The sequence below is a fragment of the Protopterus annectens genome, chromosome 6.part0 (assembly GCF_019279795.1).
Source record: "Protopterus annectens isolate FY-2018-M chromosome 6.part0, PAN1.0, whole genome shotgun sequence".
Classification (NCBI taxonomy): domain Eukaryota; kingdom Metazoa; phylum Chordata; order Ceratodontiformes; family Protopteridae; genus Protopterus; species Protopterus annectens.
In genome coordinates, this window is record NC_056737.1 from 273,518,854 (window position 1) to 273,540,486 (window position 21,633).

Here is a 21,633-nt window from a genome sequence, read left to right on the forward strand (position 1 = left end):
CTAGGCTGTAACAGGCTTTTGATATAGGGAAATGAAACTACAGTTACTATAAGGTAAAATAAGCAATACTGTCAAGCTAAAACAATACTGACTCAAGTAAAGGAGCTCCCTTGTCATCAACCATCTGAACTTAAAGGATGTGCTGTTCATTTTCTTCCAATCTGTAACTTCTCGGAATGTTACACAAAGAATAAGCAAAGCGGAAATATATACCTTTATGAAAAATGTATTTTATTATGGAGCAATTGCATTACCCATGTGTTCTGTAGGTACAGGTACTTACAGTCACTTCCTTCTTGATAGTGTTCAAAAACTGGCAGAGTAACACCTGTTAATTTGAGAACAAACAGTCTTAATTCAGGACAAAATAAACATACATCATAGTATGTGACACTTCTTATGCTACATTCCTTCAGAAGAGAATAACATTAAAACACAGATATCAGGCTTTAATTAAAAAGGAAAAAAAAAATAATAATACAGCCACTTTGGTATACACTTTTTAAGAAGATGTATTTCAGGTTTATGCATTTTACTGATAATTTATATTTTCACATTCTTCATTTTTCTCTGTAATCCATAACCCAGCATACATTTTTTTTCCAGTAAAACAACATAAACAGTTTTAGTAGTAATACAAAAGCAAACAGGTCAGAGGGGATAGATCAACAAAGTTACTGTATGCAGATGATGTGACATAACAGGCAGACTCTGAGCAAGAATTGCAGCAAAGGGTAGGGGAATAGAATGCAAAACTAAAGGCACATGAGACGAAAACTGAATACAGATGAGATAGTTGTAATGGAGGCAAACTGGGGAAATCAGAAGAAGAAGATGAAAACTGAGACAGAAGGGAAAATCGTGGAACAGGTTAACAGCTTTGAGTATCTGGGAGGGGTGGTTAAGGAGAAGGGAAGTCTGAATGAGAAGGTCAAAGCTAGAATCAAGAGAGAATGCAGCCAACTGGCAGACTGTCGAAGAATACCAAAGAAGCTGACAAGTAAAGTGTACAAAACAGTGGTGTGACCAATACTACTGTATGGTACAGAAACCTGGACAGTAAAGGCAGCAGTTGAGAAAGCTAGAGGTGACAAAGATGAAGTGCCTGAGATGGGTGGTAATACGCACGCTGTGGGAAAAAGTAATGAGGACACAAGAGCAGAAGCCACAGTAGCTCTAACTGCAGAAAAGGTCAACGAGAATGGATTATTCTGGTTCAGACACATGTGCAGGAAAGCAAAGGCAATCTGATAAAGAAGCTTTGGGACAGACAGGAAGAAGGCAAGAGGAAATTAGGACATCCAGCAAAGAGGTGGATGGACTGTATGAGAGAAGACATGTGACAGTCAGGCATGAGTGTTGAAGGCAGGAGAGTTGCACTGAATAGGGAGAGATGGCGACAAGTGACATGACACCCAAACCCATGCAGAAAATGGGAGAAAGGGGCTGATGATGATAACAAAAGGCCACTGTTGAAAAATTCAGGAATATGGACTAGAATCTCTCTGTGAGTTAGGGGAATGGATCCCTGTGAAAGTCATTGACTGCCAACCTAGTGTGATATTTTCTAAAATATCAGAAATCTTCACATTAAGGAGATATCCAGAGAACCGCCATGGCACAACAGGTTGAAAGATGAGGCCCAACGCTTCTCTGCCCCAGTAAAGGGCACTGTACATTAATGCAAAAATTTATTTGTAATAAGATTTACATTTCAGATTTGCTGAAAATAGTAGACTAAATATTTATAAAGGAAGTCTGGCTTGAGAAGGGCTAAAGCCCTCATCTAAAACACTAAACCACCTGTGGTTATTCAATGAACTAAAGATAACAAAGGTACAATTCTAGACTGGATCTTGGTTTCAGACACCTCTAAATATCCAATTGCCGGTACCCTTGCAACTTCCTTTAGTGATAATCTCCCAGCCTACACCATATATAATTGCATATCTCTCTCAAGAGCCCATAACATTAGAATTACTCAGAACTTAAACTTCTGTCCTCATAAATTCAATACTATCCTTAGTAGCTACATCTGGAACTGTCTTAAAGCCTTACCACTAGATGATGCCCTGCTTTACTTCAATAACTCCTTTCTTGGCATTCTCCATAGCCTGGCACCTATTAGATCCATTAGATTTAAATCCAATCATGCCTCCTGTCTTTCTAAATCTACAAAAGACATTATGAGAAACAGGGACAAAGCCTAGAAGCAATGGCTGAATTGCAATAATCCTGCCAACCTTAGCCATTACAAACAACTACGAAACCTTTCAAAAAAACTTATAAAGACAAACAATAATACTTCTGGAACCTCAAATCAAATAGGACAAATAACCGCAGATTCTTCTGGTCTTCCATCAATGATCTCTTGAACCCTGGAACTAAAACCAACCCCTGTCCTTTCCCTGAGATGTCACCCGACCTTATAGCCTCCAAATTTAACACATATTTCATCGACACAATAGCTAACCTTACAGCCTCCTTTTCTATCCCACCACCTAGTAATAATCACCGCAATTCCTCCTCTTCTTCTCATTTACCCCCCCCCCCATACCACATCCCTAAATGCATCCAAGCAAAACTGTGACATAAAAAGGTGAAAACGTCCAGGGCAAAGTGTCTCACGAAGTAAAGAAAAAAATCCAGAAAAAGAACAAAGTGAGACACACCACGACAATCGAAGCAGACCTTTTATTCCATCAGTAAGCGCTTTTATGTCCCTATTGACGCTTCATCAGACTTTCAAAAGACAACTGTTAAAAACATTTAAATAGTGTTCCTACAGGTTTATAGCCAATTACACTTGACTATTAATTAAAACTATTCATCTGCAGGTTAAAGCTAAAAGATCTAAAAAAGCTCCATTTTAATCATATACATAAATTTAAAAATTGTGTAACAGATAAAAAAACTCTTTAGAAAACATATATGAAAGAATGCTCTAACAAAACTATAAACTATATATAAAATAATATTTAAAAAGTAAAAATGAAGAAAAAACAAAGTACATTGGATGGCATACTTGAAAGGATAGGCATAAAGGTTACTCAATGCCCTCAAAAAATACATATTTTTCATCAGAACAAGAGGTGTGAAGATATGTACCTGTTATTTCAATGAACTAATGCACAATCTGCTAAAAAAGGGTTTCAACGAAACCCTTTCATTTAAACTATGACCTTTATCTGCCTGTAGTCTAATAATCCATCTACCTTCTTGTCTTTCCATATGTTGTTGTTTCTTTCGACTTTTCCCAGTTAGGGGTCGCCACAGTGGAACTCCGGTCCGCTAATGATTGGCAGTTGATTTTTACGTGCCGAGTTACCAGCCCTGACGCACAACCTTCAACGAAGGTAAGCCCCATTCACGCATGTCTCCATGCAGAAGATGCTCTAGCTGAGAACCGAACCGGACAGCGTCTTACTGTGAGGCGACAATTTCTTGTCTTTCCATATAATTCTTAATATTACTCAGTCTCTCTGTCTTATGAGTTATTTCTAACACCATGAATGTAAATCTATGGGTAGTGTCATACCCCCCTCTCAAATCAAATTTAATCTGTCCCCTGTTCCTACTTCATATATAAAAACTATTGTTAAAGCTAAAGCCCTGTTCTAACTCAGCTGATGATATACCTGCCAAATTCCTTACGACTGTGCCGATACTGTAGCCTATCATATCAGCATTCTAATCAATAGATTAGATCCAAGAATCTTATGTTCCCACTCTTTGAAAAAAAGCCATCATTCTTCCCCTCCACAAAGGGGGACATTCCTCTGAAATGTCAAACTTCGGACCCATCACTCTTCTATCCCCTATATCTAAAATTCTCGAAAAAAGCATCCAAAAACAACTACTCCTTTACCTTTTAAACAACAACATCCTCTTCCCAACCTAACAAGGATTTTGTCCTGGCCACAGTACCTCTACTACACTAATATTCTTTCTAGATACCATTAACAAATTCTGTGACTCTGGCTACATAGCATCCGCTCTCTTTCTAGATATATCTAAAGCATTTGATACTATATCCTACTCTATTCTTCGCTCTCAACTTTCTTCCATAGGGCTATCTTCTCAGTTTCTCAATTGGTTTAAAAGCAATCTCTCTGATAGGCAACATGCCGTCAAATGGCAGCACTCCATCTCTCCATACCTACACAATCCTACTGGCATCCCACAAGGTTCAATCCTTGGTCCCCTTCTATTTAACATTCATAAACAACCTACATCAAGCTTTATCTCATACCTCCCTAGTCCAATATGCAGACGACTCAACAATAGTCTGTTATGCACCCAACCCGAGTATCCTTCAACAAAGGACCCAAACAGCCTTCTCTACTGTTGAACTGTGGCGCCACAAAAATCACCTTTCCTTAAATGCCAAAAAACTAAACTTATGATTTTCACCCCCCAAAAAACTACCTCTATCAAATTACAAGACTTTAACATTCTCTCACTGAACTCAATAAAAATTTAAATCGTAGCCAGCACTAAACTCTTAGGAGTCATAATTGACAGCAATCTAAAATTTGATTTACATATCCACTCCAACATCTCAAAAACCCACAAATAACTTGGGCTTCTCTACAGGCATAATAATTTCCTCGCACCATCAACAAAACAAGCATTAACCCTCTCCTATTTATGTCCCTCACTAACCTGCATTGCTCCATTACTAACTAATCTGCAGTTATCTTATCCCTCAAACTAAACTTAGAGTCTTGCTACAACAAGATCGCCAAATTTGCTTCTGTCATTACTCAACCCATCACTGCATTGCTGGACCCATCACTCTTCTATCCCCTATAACTAAAATTCTTGAAAAATGCATCCAAAAACAACTACTCCTTTACCTGTTAAACAACAACATCCTCTCCTCAACCTAACATGGATTTTGTCCCGGCCACAGTACCTCTACTACACTTATATTCTTTCTAGATACCATTAACCAATTCCGTAACACTGGCTACATAGCATCCGCTCTCTTTCTAGATCTGTCTAAAGCATTTGATACTATATCCTATTTTATTCTTCTCTCTCAACTTTTTTCCATAGGGCTGTCTTCTCAGTCTCTCAATTGGTGTAAAAGCAATCTCTCTGAAAGGCAGTATGCCGTCAAATGGCAGCACTCCACCTCTCCATACCTACACAATCCTACTGGCATCTCACAAGGTTCAATCCTTGGTCCCCTTCTATTTAACATTCATAAACAACCTACACCAAGCTTTATCTCATACCTCCCTAGTCCAATATGCAGATGACTCAACAATAGTCTGCTATGCACCCAACCCGAGTATCCTTCAACAAAGGACCCAAACAGCCTTCTCTACGGTTGAATTGTGGCGCCATAAAAGTCATCTTTCCTTAAATGCCAAAAAACTAAACTTATGCTTTTCACCCCCCAAAAAACTACCTCCATCAAATTACAAGACTTTAACATTCTCTCACTGAACTCAATAAAAATTTAAATCGTAGCCAGCACTAAACACTTAGGAGTCATAATTGAGAACATCAAAAATTTGATTTACATATCTACTCCAACATCTCAAAAACCCACAAAAAACTTGGGCTTCTCTGCAGGCATAATAATTTCCTCTGCAGGCATAATAATTTCCTCGCCCCATCAACAAAACAAGCATTAGCCCACTCCTATTTACGTCCCTCTCTAACCTGCATTGCTCCATTACTAACTAATCTGCAGTTATCCCTCTAACTAAAATTAGAGTTTTGCTACTCGCCAAATTTGCTTGTCATTACTCAAGCCATCACTGCATTGCTGGAAGAAATCTCCAATGGCTAGAATTCCCCTATTATCTACTACACCTTCAACTAACTACCTCTCATAGATTAATTTACAAACCCCAAGACTGCCCTGTTCTCAGCTCCTTATTTTCCCCTTACACCCCCCACTAGGTCATTACAATCAGAAAATCAAAACCTGCTACACGTTCATAAACCTAATCTTCCTGCAGGTAAACTCTTATACTCCTAGACTATTGCCAGACTGTGGAACAAGCTCCCCTCCTTCGTCCGTTCTGAACTTCACCCCGATAAATTCAAAACTGCCCTACACAAGCACCTGCTTTCCAACTGGATATGTAACTGCTCCACTTTGTCTAATGCTATCACCTAACTCTCTTTACCCCTAGACTCAAATCCCATACTGCCCTTCTTAACTTTCTGACCACCTATACCACACTTTTCCTCCACCCAAATTGCACCGGACACCCACCACTACCACCACTACTACTACTACTACTACCACTACTGTTTTATACATCCCTTTAACTATACCAACTACTAACTACAGCCTCATGCAGCTCAAGTCTTCTTGTTTCTGTCTCTGTTTTCTTTTTTTCCCTCTCCACTCATTAAAGTTACATAATCTTTAGCTGCTCTAAACTCAATCAAATGTACCTTGCTCGATCTAACTTGATTTTCCTGATACTTACTCTGTCTAAATTGCATATTTTCGCATTCTTTGAATTTGCCTATACTTGTCTTTTTGTATCAGCTGATTGCATATTTTGTATTGAAATGATACCCTTAAATATTGTAACTACGTTGTTGCAAATTCCTTGTATGGTAATTATCTTGTTTTGTAAATTCCTTGTATGATAATTACCTTGTCTTGTATTGTTTCATTGGAGCTTTTCTCCCCAGGCCTCCACTGAAAATGGGCTCTGTTCAGCCCAGTGGACTCTCCCGGTAAACAAATGTCAATAAATAAATAAAGGGGGATGGACTGGCAGTGATACAGCATTCTGCATTAGGTCATCTTTTGGAATTGCTCAAGACTGATAGGGAATCAACTCATACCACGTAGCAAGGACAAAACAGACTTCATTCTTATAGTTTCAAAGGACGTATCAGAAACCCCAACTTGGTGAAGTTTATCTTCACCGACCACAAACAATTTTTTTTCTGTAAAATCTTGCATTTGTGGGCATCAATGCAGCCACAATGAGACACAAGCGAGTAAAACATTAACTAAACAAGTATGTCTCCCAAAAGACCACTGCCAGTTTGACTTCATGCCATCAGGAAGCACCCTCCTGCAAATCAAGTAATGAAAGTTACCACTTCTATAAACTAGTAATAGAAAATTATATACCTGCCCAACTTACTGGAGACTTGAAAAGCTGAGAATGGCAGAGAAGCATCTACAGTGGGCAAGAGGTGGGGTATTCCTAACACAAAGAGGGATCTTCTTGTAGATCTACTCATATGATAAAAGTGCAACATCAGAGATCATCCTTGAAAAGTCCTTTGCTAGCCTGAATTCCAAGTAATCATCAACAGGTGAAAGACATCAGAGAACTGCATAAGCACAGAACTCAGACAGCAGAGTCCTTAAGCAATGATTCTACAGAGGTGTCCCAACTCTATAAGGATGAAACAATGTTTGCCGAAGCTGTGCATCAAACACTAAGTAGCCACAGCACAGATCCTCCAATGAAAACATTTTTAAATCAAGCACTAGCGGCAGCTACACCTTAGTGAGCTTTGACTGCAACATTCTTCAGTAGGAAGTTAGCGGCCTGATGGGAAACAAATGATAAAAGTTGACAGTCAGACTGACAAGTGTCTGCTTAAAAACTGAAGGCCTTTCTCCACTTGTCACACATCTGGTCCATCTTCCTAACCTCATACACCTGATTTTAAAACAGCTTTTAAAAGGAAATATGGGTTCAGCCTGAGGGATACAGTTCCTGACAAATCTGCTACTTCTTTATACTGGTGAACCAAGAAGGGAGACAAACCTTGCTCTCCTGAGAAATGGGTTTATCTCCAGGGTGTACTGCTTAGAGAGAACTCTGACCAGGCACAGTTTCTAAATTTGCAAGTCCAATACTGGACTACAGAAGTGGTAAAGAGCTTAAACCCATCCACTCACTTTCATGAGATGTGCAAAGATGAGGGAGATGCCTCTGTCAGTTTACTATCAAAATGTGGAATGGCAGTTACGCAAAACTTGGATGGTGGACAGTATGGTTCCAAGTTTCCGTAATGCCAATCTGTAAATGTTCGAATCCACTGCAGTGAATACTAGTGTGAATTTGTTCATCTGAGGTTGACGTTCTGATTGGAGATGACACAATGGGGATCAGGAAATTTACCCTTTTAGTCACTATAGTGAGATCTTGGAGTTTGTATATATAATATGCAGGGGGGTGTTGGGGGGCACAGCCTCCCACATGGAGACTGCAAAACGTTGGTAGGAAATTACTGGAAGTCAAGGTAACCTGGGTAATGTCGATAATACCGAAGTGCAAATTATCGAAATTACTGCTGTCGTCACTTTGATTAAATAACTTTTTTATTATCAAAATTTGTTTTTGACTAATTAATTACTCGCAGAACTGTGACTCCTGATGTTGATAGCAAACCCCTCTGTCTACGGCCCAAAGCCAGGTATCACCTAACTGCATAGGGAGTACTGCCCCTGTCATTGTTGTCAACTTTGTGCTTTTTCTATTAAAGTACAATGCTGGTGTAGGTCTTTGGCTGGTAATCTGATGCCTACACACAAAAAAACTGTGTTGACATGCACGCATATAAATGCATGACAAGGGTGACAGCAAAGGTCAAAATCCAAACTGCTAGAGCAGCAGTAAAAGAATAGTGGGTTCTGTGGAAATGCTCACTTGTGCAGCTGGCATGTTATAGAACACGGTGTGCCAGACAGGTGTGTGAGCATCCATAATACAGGATTTTACAGAAAAAAAAAAATGCTGACCAATGAATGGTGGAGAAGATATAGCCAACAAAAGACCCAAAAGATGTCAGATCTGTTCTTTTTTCTCATTTACCCACCACCCATGAATGTACAGCTATTCATACAGCAGTATACAGACTTGTTTGTCAGCTCACTGTTGACAATCCCAGCAATTTATTGCTGGGGGATTCGAATATCTGGTCTGACAAGTCAGACACTATTGTGAAGGAAATACTGCATATTAAGGATTAGGCTTTGCTCAAGTAATCTCCACTGACATATACACTACATGACAATCATGTAACTTGATTGTGCTAACCCAGTGTGGTTACCTCTGGCATGCTGGTGGAACCAATCACATGGTATAACAAAATCTTCCAGATTTTTATCACTGTCTTCACTCCTAACCTCCAAATATCCATGGGAATACAGTCTGTTCATAGAGAATTATCTTTTGATTGACTATACATAATTTTTTATCTCAAAATTTCCTATTTTGACTATTAATTGCTGAGCCTCATCTTTCTTTGACCTTGGCATAATTAAGTCTTCCATACAAATTTGCATTTGTGACTTTTCTTGGTTTTCCCATACCTTTGCTTTTATACACTTTCATAAAATTTATAAAATATTTCTCATACTGCAATAAGGTTTAGTTATTTTTTCTTGTCATAGGCTCCCTATGTTTGGCTACAAGTCTTTCTAATTTCTGTTGTTTAAGTTGTTGTGCTAAAAGTTTTTGTGCTGTACAGTTATCAAAAATAGATGCTTAACAGCAACCCTCCTAAACTCAACCATATTATCCAAACACTCCCTTATTTTTCCTTTAGCACTGGCAGTTATAACCCACACCCCATTCTGTGGGATTCCACTTTCTCTGCAATATATTATCTATGTCAACCTCTCTAAATAAGTCCTATTAAGTCTCTCAAATCTTTCTTACTTCTATCATGTTTTAAACTCCATTTTCATTTTATCCCACTCACTAGCTAACCTTTCTTAAATAAGTTCTATCTTCCTCATTAACTTTTGAATGAAATCCACTACCCATTCATTTCCCCACCCATAAATATCATCCGCTTCATGAAATTTTCCTATTTCTCTCAAAATTCTCCTAAGCTCCATAAAATAGCTTTAGATGGAATATAAATACATGCCAGTGTAATCCTCCTTATCTGACAATAAACCCTTATTACTATGAATCACCCTCTTCTATCAAAATACAATAAATCATCTTGATCTCAAATACTATATAATCTCTATGTGAGATGGCATACATGGTCATGCTCCAGATGCTTGAAAATAAGATAGTCAGTGCAGACACACTGGCTAGTGGCCAGATGCTCTCACCTCACTCTCATCTTACTGTCATCTGATGATGGGTGCAAATTTGCTTCTTCATTAGTCAAAGGGTATCTGTGTCATACAAGGAAAAAAAGTCATCTCATGGGTAAGCTATACAGATGAAGGGGCCCATGTCTGGCCTCTAACTACCATACATTCAACAGCTGGTGCAGAAGTGGCCTAGGGTTGCGTAAGGATTCTTTTCTATGTCTCAGCATTGGACAACCTCCACACAAGTCATTTTGAAGGCATTGATGCAGAACTCAAAACTTTTCTCTTTCCTCCTGCAGGTGGTCATACTGAAATGCTAGCATGTGTGACAATGTTTCTTCTACTGTTCCTTTCCCAAGAGATAAAGACAGTGCCTGTGCAGCCATGGATGATGTTATGGTTCTCACAGGATCACCCAGATGGTTTTGTCATTCTAGATATGAAATGAAGAATTCCCTGTGACAAATGCTAAAACCTATATCCAAGCTCTGCAAGCAGATGGAAAAAACTCAGGTCCAATTACTAGTGTGAGTGCTAAATTCCCCCTCTTATCTCGGTCATGACAACACTGCATGCAGCACATGAAGGCTGTGGGTGGGATTAAAGATACAGTGTGGCAAGTAAGAACACATCTCACAGATGGGGGGGGCTATGTTAAAAGGTCCTCTTGCTGAGATAATCCAACACTCAGGATTTCCTGCTCTATGAGGAAGGGAGGGGTTTGACTAAAGTAAATGCATCATGGCTAATAGACGTTGAGCCTTGGAAGATGTCACATTTTTTGTAGAAAAAAAGAGGCATATTTTTCTGGTGAAGCTTAAATCCTATCAGCTTTCTTGGTAAAAGAAGATAAAATGTTAGTATGATGCCAGTCTGCAGTAGATGCATCCTGGCATGAGAACACGAAGAGGAAGACAATCTGTGTAGTTTAACAAGGTACATTCAAAAACTCTTAGGGTGACTACTGCCTGATCCGTGATCTTGATAAGCGATCTGGCAGACATCTGCAAGAGATTCAGAAACTCTTCAAAAAATGGGTTCATCCTGAGCCACTTCTGGGAACCGATGATTTTTTGCCTAGTTTTGCTGAATAAAATGGTCAGAACAATCTGGAAAGACACCTATCAGAGATACAGACCCCTTACCTCCATCCCCTGACAAGGAAGAAAAGGATGATCTCTAGCTGACCTTCACCCACAAGAAAAAGCCACTGGTTTCCAGGGTTCGGTAATGAGCCTGGACCATGGGCAGGGTTGGCTGTTGGGATGGGAACAGAATAAAGTGGCTACTTGTCAGCTTTCTTACCTTGGGAAGGATGTAGGATTAGTAGAGCTTTATATGATCTGTGGTGGAGTGCAGATACAGTAGTACCTAAGAGGAGACTGAGAAGGGACAAGATGTCCAGTGCATCCTCTACAGCAGTGGGTAGCAAGCTTGCCTAATGCCATTACATGTCAGGGACTCTAACATAGGGATTCTGACTAGTCACCAGAAAGTGATGGATTTCAGACTCCATACTTGTCTCCTCAATGACGCCTAGCAACCTAGTCCTACTTGTGAGTAGTTACAAAATAGTCTCTGCTCTTAAAAAGGTCAGATGAACCACCCAGTGAAGGGTTACATCTAGGATCACTGTAAGAGAGCTGCAGATGCACTCGAGTGACCACAGAGGGTCTGGTCAAAAAGATGGAAGTTAGTGGTGACTAGGTAGGTAATGGGAAATGTAATAATGTAAAGAATTGTTCCATTGCTCCTAACCTTGGAAGTAAAATACAGATACTTGCCAGGTGTCTTTACTCATCTCTTCCCATGCTTGTGGTGGCCAGGTGATGAAAAGGATGAGGAAGAGAAGTACTGGGAAAAGGGCTTCTTACAACCAAAACATCCCTCCACTTACATGGAATATCTTCTTTCAACCAGTACTAATTGCTTTGATAGAAAAGCCCTTATGAGTGACTAATTATTTTGTTCTTGTTTTCTTTGGGGAAGGAGGCCTAATGTTCGTATTGTAGACCCTTTGAAGTCTTGCCAGTCTTCCTCTGGACTGAAGTTCAACTCCTGGATCTACTGCCTATTTCCAGATGGGCACCATTCATCTGTATAAAGGGGCAGGAACTGATTGCTCAGGTACTAGAAAAAGGTTACATTGTCTGTGCTTACTTGTGATGCCCTTGAAAATGAAGTTCACTCTAAAAGCCTTTAGTGACAATGAGGTTAGTCTCAAGTATTTGTGACTGAAATAAAACTTGCAGTCCATATGAAACTGGTATAGTGCCAAGCAACAATTCAAGAAGCACAGATCAGTCATGGAAGATTCCTGCTGAAAAGTCTGAATACAGCAACTGTGCAATGCTCAGAACAGTGAAAGTATAAGAGCTATTAGGAAAAATACATAACTAAATCCACAACTGCAGTACCTTAGAAAATGCACTCTCCTTCTCTGGGATAATGTCTCTCAGAAATATGAACAGCTAGAAGGAATGTGGGGAGGTGCAGCCCCCACACAGTGCAATGTCCCCAGAAAAAGCACCCTACAACTGCAAGGGTAATGTTTGGAATCAAAAATGTTTGGTCATAATAGCAGTGTTGGACTTGCAATACTGAAACTTGCATTTTCAACAAGCAGCCAAGGCTGAAGCCCTTAGTATACGCTAGATGACCCAAGTTCATTTAGTAGCATGGGCAGTGGATAAACCAAGAGGGGAAGTTTAGGTTGAGTGCCCAGTGCTGGCTTACCCATTCAAAAGTAACAGGGTGGTACAGGTCATCCTGCAGGACCACAACCTGGCTGAAGGCCTCAAATGTGTGCTCCATGAGCAGGGTGGGACTCAGAATCTACTGCACTTTTCTTGTCTTGTTTAAACTCATGGTGGTCAACCCAGCCAAGAAGTATACTGCACTTGAGCACAGCATAGGTGTACAGATGCAAGCACCTACAATGGCTCCATCCACACTTCATGTGCTGGCTAACAGGGGAGGAAATTAGGAGTGCTTATATACCTCCTAACCACTACTGAGTGACAGTTCACAACTGGAAGCCAGAAAAAAAAAGGAGGAACAAATGGAGCAGTAGGAGATGAGGGGCTCAATGGTTACACTGGAAGACAGGGGTCTTATCATACATAAAAATATACATATGTTACTCTCTGCTAATTCCAGCAGTTTCTTTGGGGAATGCTTCTTGATTTTTCTGAAAGTGCATGGTAACCTTATTCCACACGAGTTACCCAAAAAAATAAAATTTGCGACTGATGTGGAAAAGGTATATGTAGCAAAAGGTTTTGTGGCTATGCCAACCATTTCAGGTCCTAACTGCTGGCAGAATTTGAATTATTTAATCTAAAGAATATGTCATTCTTCTACAGATATGATTTCAACAGTCACCAGGTCTTCATACATAGTTTTACATGGGGGAACCATAAAAACACAAAGCACAAAGTCATAAATCTTAAGACAACTGAGGTAATACACTGCTGAAAGCAGGGGAGAGGGAGATGCAGTCATGTAAAAAATAAGGACTTCCATTTTCAGCAGTTTGTGTCCTTGAACAAAAATCTTGGAAACGGTAGTCTACCAAATACTTAAGAAGTGCTAACTTAGTTTTGTTTAGAGTAACTCTCGGATAACTTAAACATTTGTTTAAAGTTGAAAGATGGCATAAACAAAGTAGCAAAGTGGAGATATACTACCACTAAGGAGTCAAAGTAGTATGGATAGTCTACAACATTTTTAATCTTTGGGAAAAAACAAACTGGAGATGTTACTTATGGAGAATTCTTGGAACTCAATGCAGGCCAAAAAGGAGAACTATAACCTGGAAATTGAAGTGTCCCACTTGAAAATTCAGGTACATTTTTCTGAATTGGGCAGACAAGAATAAACAGATAAGCATACTCTATTTTTAGTGAGGTAATCCAGACTTGATGATCCAGCAACAGAAGCACAGATTTCAGAGTTCACATTATTAACTATTTTACAAACTCATACTGACAGAGAGCTGAAAGGTTTCATTTTAATCATCATTCCTCGGCATAAAAACTCCTACTTGTTCCTTTTACATAACAGCAAACCCATAAAATTCTTGTTTTTCCTAACAGCTGAAAAGGTCAGCTTTAGAGATTTGAGCAGCTGTGCCATAAGGTATAAGGCTGGATAAATGTATTAAGCTGCTGCCGCATGTAGAAACTACTGAAACCTCCTCCCATTGGGTGGGATGTCAGGAAATGGGCAAGGGGTAACCGCAGACGACTTGCTTTTCCTATTTTGCTGAAACCTTTTCTAGAGTGCCTATGGCTTCATATTTCCATGTTTGTTGTTGCTGTTTCAACATTTGTCCATACCTATAGAAGAAGACTTTATGATACTCTAAAAGGGTCAAGAGTAACCTGGTTTGGGAGTATTACGCAAATGAATGACTGACGGTTTAACTTTCCCTTTCTTTTCCAGTCCTGACAAAACCTTACTGGCTAATTTACTACAAATAATACCTTTTGTAATAGGAACAGCCAAGAAGGGCAATTTAACAATCTCCACAGAACTAATTTCTTAATTATGTCTTCAACCTGTGAATGCTGTGATATCTGCCTTCATGGAAAGCAGAACAGAATTATAAGCACACCCAGTCACATATGCTTCTATTCTGCCAATGTGGAATTTAACTTTATCAAATTATCACTGATACAAATGTCTGGCAATAACAGATCATATGGGTTTAAGTAGTTACATTTTCTAACAAACCACTTACCTGATGTAAAAACAATATTTCCATTGCTATTCAGAATTTTAGATTTTTTCACCCGCTGAAACTAAACCAAAAGTCTGTCTTCTTCTGAAACTACAGAAGAGGAGTCAGACTTCATGGTCCATTCTCGTGAGCCCCTAGCTATCTGCTTTTTCCCCTCTTTGTAGTTTCCTTTGGTATCTGAACAGACCTTAAGCACATGCTCTGTTCTACATGTTCCAACAGTTACGTTAAGTTGCCTGCTGGCAGGTTTCAGTGTGGTCTTAAAGTAGGGGATGGGGATATCTTACAACTTCTCTTTATTTTAATTCTTTTACTTAAGTTTATACGGTTTATTAAATGCAGGAGTTCCACCACAGAGGCTTGCTCCTGAATATACACTTTTATTTTGAGTGAACAGGTAATGACTTTTCTATACAACTGTTTAGGTGCTGATAAAAGTCTGAAATGAAGGCAGAAGTCCTCTCAGCTGGATCCATTTGCAGGGGGTTGCTATGAATTTTGTGTAGGTCTTTTACAAGTTGAAGTATCTTCTACAAGTTGAAGTAGGTTTGCCCTGCAGAAGTCCATCAAGACCACTCAGTTTAGTGCTGATGTAGCACCACTAGGCCTGACAACCAACATTAGAGCCTTTAATGGATAGTTTTACAAATTACTCAAGGGCATTGGTATTAAGTCTAGGGCATGCTGAAAATGAAGATGACTGAACAAAGTCTATAGGTGTTCCTTGTAACACTTTTTGAACTGGCGGACTGATACTGATTCAGAAAATTCAGTGATACACTGAAGTATTTGTACTGTAATATATTAATTTACATAGTTTTGACTGTAGAATAAGACAAGTTCTCTTTCTACTCTGCCCCATTTATACAGACATCATCTTCCAGGTGCCTCCTCTATGCCTCATTCTTAGCCCACTACCAATACCATACCTTCATGAAAGGCTCTATGGTCTTAAAGCTAACAGTACCTGTTTAGGCGGCCTGCTTCATTTACCTTCTAGCCTTTCAATGAAAATGTATCTTCTAATGTCTAGGTTGAACTTTTTATCTTTAATTGTTCATAGGTATTCCCCTCCTTCCTCCTTAGTCTTTCATCTTAAGCTATATGCTGTAACACTGCCCTCCTAGAGTCTTGCACACACAAAACATGCCTTCTTTTTTTTTACCATTCATAGTTTCATAGTATAGTACTAGGCTATCTGCCCAGGGGCATTTGTAAGCCTAGCCATAGTGATGTGGCTTTTGCCACCCCATGAAATGGTACAAAAATGTACAGAATAAATCTAGAATACTGTGCCTCTGTCTAGTAGTGACACAATGAAGGTCCCCTTATATAATAGAATTAGTTTACTGTGTCCCTGTCTAGCAGTGACACAGATGTGACCCCTGGGGTAAACTTACGATCTCCCATCCACTCATCAAGATTTCTCTTGAAGAGAGTCAGTGAGGGGCTCTGCCTAATCTGAACTGGGATCCTGTTCCAAAGCATGGGAAGTCTCTGGGTTATGAATCTATCCCTCCAGCATGTCCTATTCATACTTGTGCCGAGGTTTAAGTCTTTAGCTCTCGTGGTCCTGATGGATTTGGATTTTTTGAGGTGGAGCATGTCCATCAGATCCTGATAGGACATGGCCTTGTACGTCAGGCAGAGATCACCTCTGAGCAGGCGGTATGCTACTGAATAGAGCTGAAGTTTCTTTAGTCTGGCAGAATAAGACATATGTTGGAGACCCTTGATCCTTTTGGTGAGGTACTTTTGTGGTCTCTCCAGCTGTTGCAAATGCCAGGTGAGGTACATACCAAATGGGGCATTGTACTCAATCATGGGTCTGATGAGGGAGGAATATAGGGGTACAATGACATCCTTGGATCTGGATGTGAATCCCTTCATGATGAGGTGTGTAAGGTAGAATGTTTTTCTAACCACTTTGGCAACGTGGGTGTCAAATGAGAGGTCGCTGTCTACTTAGGTCCCTAGGTCTCTGATTACTTTTTCCATACTCAGTGGGTTGCTGTCTATGTGATAATTTGTGGGTACTTTGTTTTTTCCAAAAGGGACGACTATACATTTTTTGCCATTTAGTTTAAGGCCGTGACTACGGCACCAGTTGTCCGTTTCAGTGAGGCCTTTTTGTAGGATGTGTGTGTCTGCTGGTGTATCGACTATGGCGCCTAGTTTGCAGTCATCTGCGAACTTTGTCAGCCACAGCCCTCCCATGTTTGCTTTAACATCTGAGAAATAAATGCCGAACAAGAGGGGTCCCAGGACAGATCCCTGTGGGACACCACCTGTGACTGGCTTTGAGTCTGACATTGCTCCAGAGATTTTAACTTTATGGGTTCTGTCCTTTAGCCAGTTTGCAACCCATCTAGTGACATAAGGGTTTACTTTTAAGCTGTTTAGCTTATCTATGATGCCTGAGTGGGGTATTGTGTCGAAGGCCTTAGCCAAGTCCAGGTATGCTGTATGGACTGCTTTGCCCTCATCAATGGCTCTAGTGACTGTTTTGAAAAAGTCAACCAGGTTTAAAAGGCAGGATCTGCCCTTTACAAAGCCGAACTGGGTGGGGTCTAGTGTCTGTAGGTCCCCTATGTCTCTGTTTATGAGTTCCATAATGATTCTTTCCATAGCTTTGCAGACCAGGCTAGTTAAGCTTATGGGGCGGTAGTTTCCAGGGTCTGTAGAGGCACCCCCCTTGTGGAGTGGGACCACTGTTGCTGTACACCAGTGTTCAGGTACATATCCCGAAGTAAGGCTAAGGTTAAATAGCATTTTTATGTGTGGGTTTAGCTCCTCTTGGTGTTCACGTAACACGCACCCAGGGATACCGTCAGGTCCTATTGATGCTGTATTTTTTGCTTTGTTTAGGGCGGTTCTCATTTGGACATCTAAGATGACAGGGAGATTACATTCAGCTGGGATAAGTATTTCTTCTTTTGGGGGTGAAGGAGGGGTGAAATTTGCACTGAACCTGTCAGCCAGAATGTTAGCAATATCTGTGGATTCAGTGTATTTTTTGTTGTTGTGAACCAACTCTGAGCATATCTGAGGGTTTCCGCCCAGGTTTCTAACATAGCTGAAGAAGGCTTTGTGGTTATCTTTAGTGTCCTTAGCGATTTTTCTCTCAAAGTTTGCCTTGGATGTTTTTATGAGAGAATGTAGTTTTCTGCTAATGTTGATCAGAGATGTCTTCCCTTCATGAGATTTTGCTCTGACGTGCAGTAGTTTCCTTCTTTTGTTATACAATTTGTTTATGGCTGAGGTCCACCAGACAGGACGCTTACATTTGGTGGAGAGGGACTTGGATTTGTTTGGGATTGCATGATCCATGCATTCTTGGAGATGTCCATAGAAAGCATTTGTGAAGGATTCGGCATTGTGGGATGTGGTATCCACTGGCACAGTGGGCTTAAAGGATACCATCTCAGTCTTAAGAAGAGTGAAGTCTGGTTTTGAGAAGTTTTTCACTGTGGTCTTTTGTGCTGGGGGTGGAGGTGGGATATGTATATCCAGGGTGATTAGTTTGTGGTCAGATCTCACTAATGAGGGGTATACTTCAGGTGTGGAGCATTTTGTCCCCATGTTTGTGATGATCAGGTCTAGTATATTATCTCCCCTAGTGGTCTAGTATATTATCTCCCCCAGATGAGAACAGATTCAGCCATGGTCTTTTGTTAAAGCAAGTTTGCTATAGTAAAACTATAAGCATGCCCTGATGCAGTTACAGTAAATAATGGATACAGACAGAAAGTTCTCTGTATGGGGATAGTTTGAATGGCTTACCTACCCATACACACACACACACACACGCACACACACGCACATGCACACACGCACATACACACACACACACACACACACACACACACACACACACACACACACACACACACACACATGCGCACACACACACGCACACACACACACACACACACACACACACACACACACACACACACACGCACATGCACGCACACACACGCACATGCACGCACACACACACACACACAAGTAAACACTACCACAGCTGCTAAATTATTTATACTGTCACCATTTATGGAAAAGATTAGTTGCGATCTTTAGTTTATATTACAGACTTATGAAAGGAAAAATTGTATTTTGTTTAGCCAAAAATACTAGTGTTAGTTTTATGGTCAAACCAGAACAGATCCAAGACATTAGTGGCAGAACTGTTTACCTGTTTAAGGGCTTTCCAATGATGTATGACAAGAGGGAATAGCATATTATCATTTTTGATACTGTCAAATCTATGGAAATTATGCATATACTAATTTCACAATATTTCAAAACAATATTAATCTACAAATCCATTTCTGTTAGATGGCAAGTATGAGTGGCAACACTGTATGCTTTAATGCTTTGTATAAAATGGCATCATTTGTTCACGTGTAGGTCACACAGCTTTTATGAAATTAATGTAGTTAATGAAAATGGGTCTACTTTATGTGCTCGAAGTCCGAGAACATCGAATACGATATTCTCGACAAGAGTACACCGAAAGCGAAAAACATCGAAACTGTAAACGGAAATCTCCGTAGGTGGAGATTTCCGTTTACTTCAATGTAGTGCGATCTCGGAGTTGGTATATTTAAGTAGTGGGGGGTGTAGGGGGCTTGCCCCCCTGCCTACACTAGTTTAAATTCTCTTATTTTGTGTAAATGTTTTTTTTTTTTGGATGTCGACTGTTTAATAGTTCGATGCATATGGTTCGGTCCATATGCATTCGAGCTGTTAAGCTTTCGAGGTCCTAAAGTAGACCCAATGAAAATATATATAATATTCATAACTACTTTAACAAAACAGCATTTATATCTCAGAATGTCTTCACATTACACATCATGTTTTAATGTAATTTTACTAGTGTCCACTGCTTGGATAACCACCCCCAACAAGATAGTATCACACTTTCCTTTTGCATTACTAATATAATCCTGGAAATCACTCTTTAATAACTCCAGCTCTGCATATCCCATGGTGACCATTTCACTGTCATGCTTAACAAATCTTGTTAGCTTGTACATGCCACCTTACTGCCTTAATTTTATGTATGTACCTTTACCAGGATTTCAGAAATTAGATTTGAAAGCACTGATGAGTATACTTATTTCAGGAATGCAGGGAAGTTTCCTGTAAAGAAGAGTATACTCTTACAGGACACACAGGAACTCTGCGCCTTCCTGATGACTATATACTTCTAGGAAGCAATGACTTAAAATAAGAAGATATCCTAAAAAAGAGTTATCTGTGGACATGTGGTTATGTCATTTTTTCCACAGTGTTGAGATAACTCAGGACCCATTCTATCCTTTTTCACAGATTTTTCCTCAGGTATTTCAGGTCCACTAAGTCTTATGAACATTCATGTCTTACTAGTACCCTCCCCCATGCTACACCTCCTTTCTCCAGGACAGCTATACCAGTCAATCCTGGAGTAAATCCGTGGATTCCTATCTACTCATCTAGGTTATGTTTAAAGGGAGATAGGGAGTCACACTGCTTAGCATGTAGGGGAAATTTATTCCAGAGGTTTGAGAGACACTGGGTTATAAACCTGTCCCTCCATCAAGTTTTGTTTATCTGTTGGTAAAGATTTATAAACCTATCCCTCCATCAAGGTTTATTTGTCTGTTGGTAAAATTTAACATTCCTGGTTCCAATACTGGTAGAGATATTTGATTTGCATAGATACAGGAAGTCCAGCACAACCACGTCTATAATACCACAGTAACTGAGATACGGTTCTCCCCTCAAAACTCTGCATGACACTGAATAACTGGAGAGAGTTTCCATCCTTTCTTGGTAGCTCATGGACTTTAGGATGGTGATCTTTTTTGGTTAGGACCCTTTGGGGTCTTTATTGTTTGTTATGTTTAGTGATACACATCCCAAATGGGGCACTCTACTCAATAACTTGTTTGACCAATGATGGGTATAAGGGAGTTACTACCTCTTTAGACCTTGATGATATTCCTTTGGCAATTAGCTGTGCTAAGGATTTCCTGATGACCACTGGCACATGAAGGTCAAAAAAGAGGGAGTTGCTAACCCAGGTTTCTAGGTCGCTGATTACATTTTCATTTTGTAGTGGAGTGTTATCAAACAAAGGTGATGAAGCTACACTTTTTAGCATTCTGAGTCCATTTTAGTACACCGAGATTTTACTAGGGAGAGTTCATTCTGGAGTGTTTGGGTGTCAGAAGGTGACTTAACAATAACCCAAAGTTTGCAGTTGTCTGCAAACTTTGTTAGCCACAGGTCCTGGCTCTCTACTTGGGGATCTGCAAAGTAAATGCTGAAAAGACAAGAAGGCTTAGCACCGAGCCCTGAGGAACACCGCTGATCACTTTCATCTGGTTATCTCATTCACTGCTCTGACAATGTCCTATACCTCCTCATTTTCAGTTTTGAGCTGTTTCTTTCTAGTGCACCCATCTGTTCTGCTTCTGTTGCCCTTCTCCTGGTTTGTTCCATCATTGCTCTTCTGCCCAGTCTTCTTTTTCTTTCTACAGCCTCCCAGGAGATCTATCTAGACCTGGATATCTCTCCTTTTCTCTGCTTAAGAGTTCCCAATTTTACTTTCTTCTGTTAAACCCTCTCAGCTTCTAAATTCAGTATCCACCTCACACATACTTAAGCCACAACGCCATATCACATTTTCTCAGTTATTCACCTGTCCTCCAACCCATTTTGCTTAATTTTTTGTTTAATCTCTTCTTAGTTCTTTTTTTTGTTACTTATACAAAAGTATGAACTAGATGCTTCCGACTGACCAATTCCTAGCTTACTTTTTTTTTCTACCTGTCTACCA

At 39.9% G+C, this 21,633-nt stretch overlaps 1 protein-coding gene across 1 annotated transcript in view; it reads right to left on the minus strand.

Annotated features, from left to right (window-relative positions):
- ATP6V1D (ATPase H+ transporting V1 subunit D) overlaps nucleotides 1–21,633 on the minus strand; it is a 421,138-nt gene that overhangs the window by 86,618 nt on the left and 312,887 nt on the right. Inside the window, exon 5 of the mRNA XM_044074025.1 lies at nucleotides 284–328. Within this exon, the coding sequence (XP_043929960.1) occupies nucleotides 284–328 (45 nt within the window). The remainder of the gene's footprint in view (nucleotides 1–283; nucleotides 329–21,633) is intronic.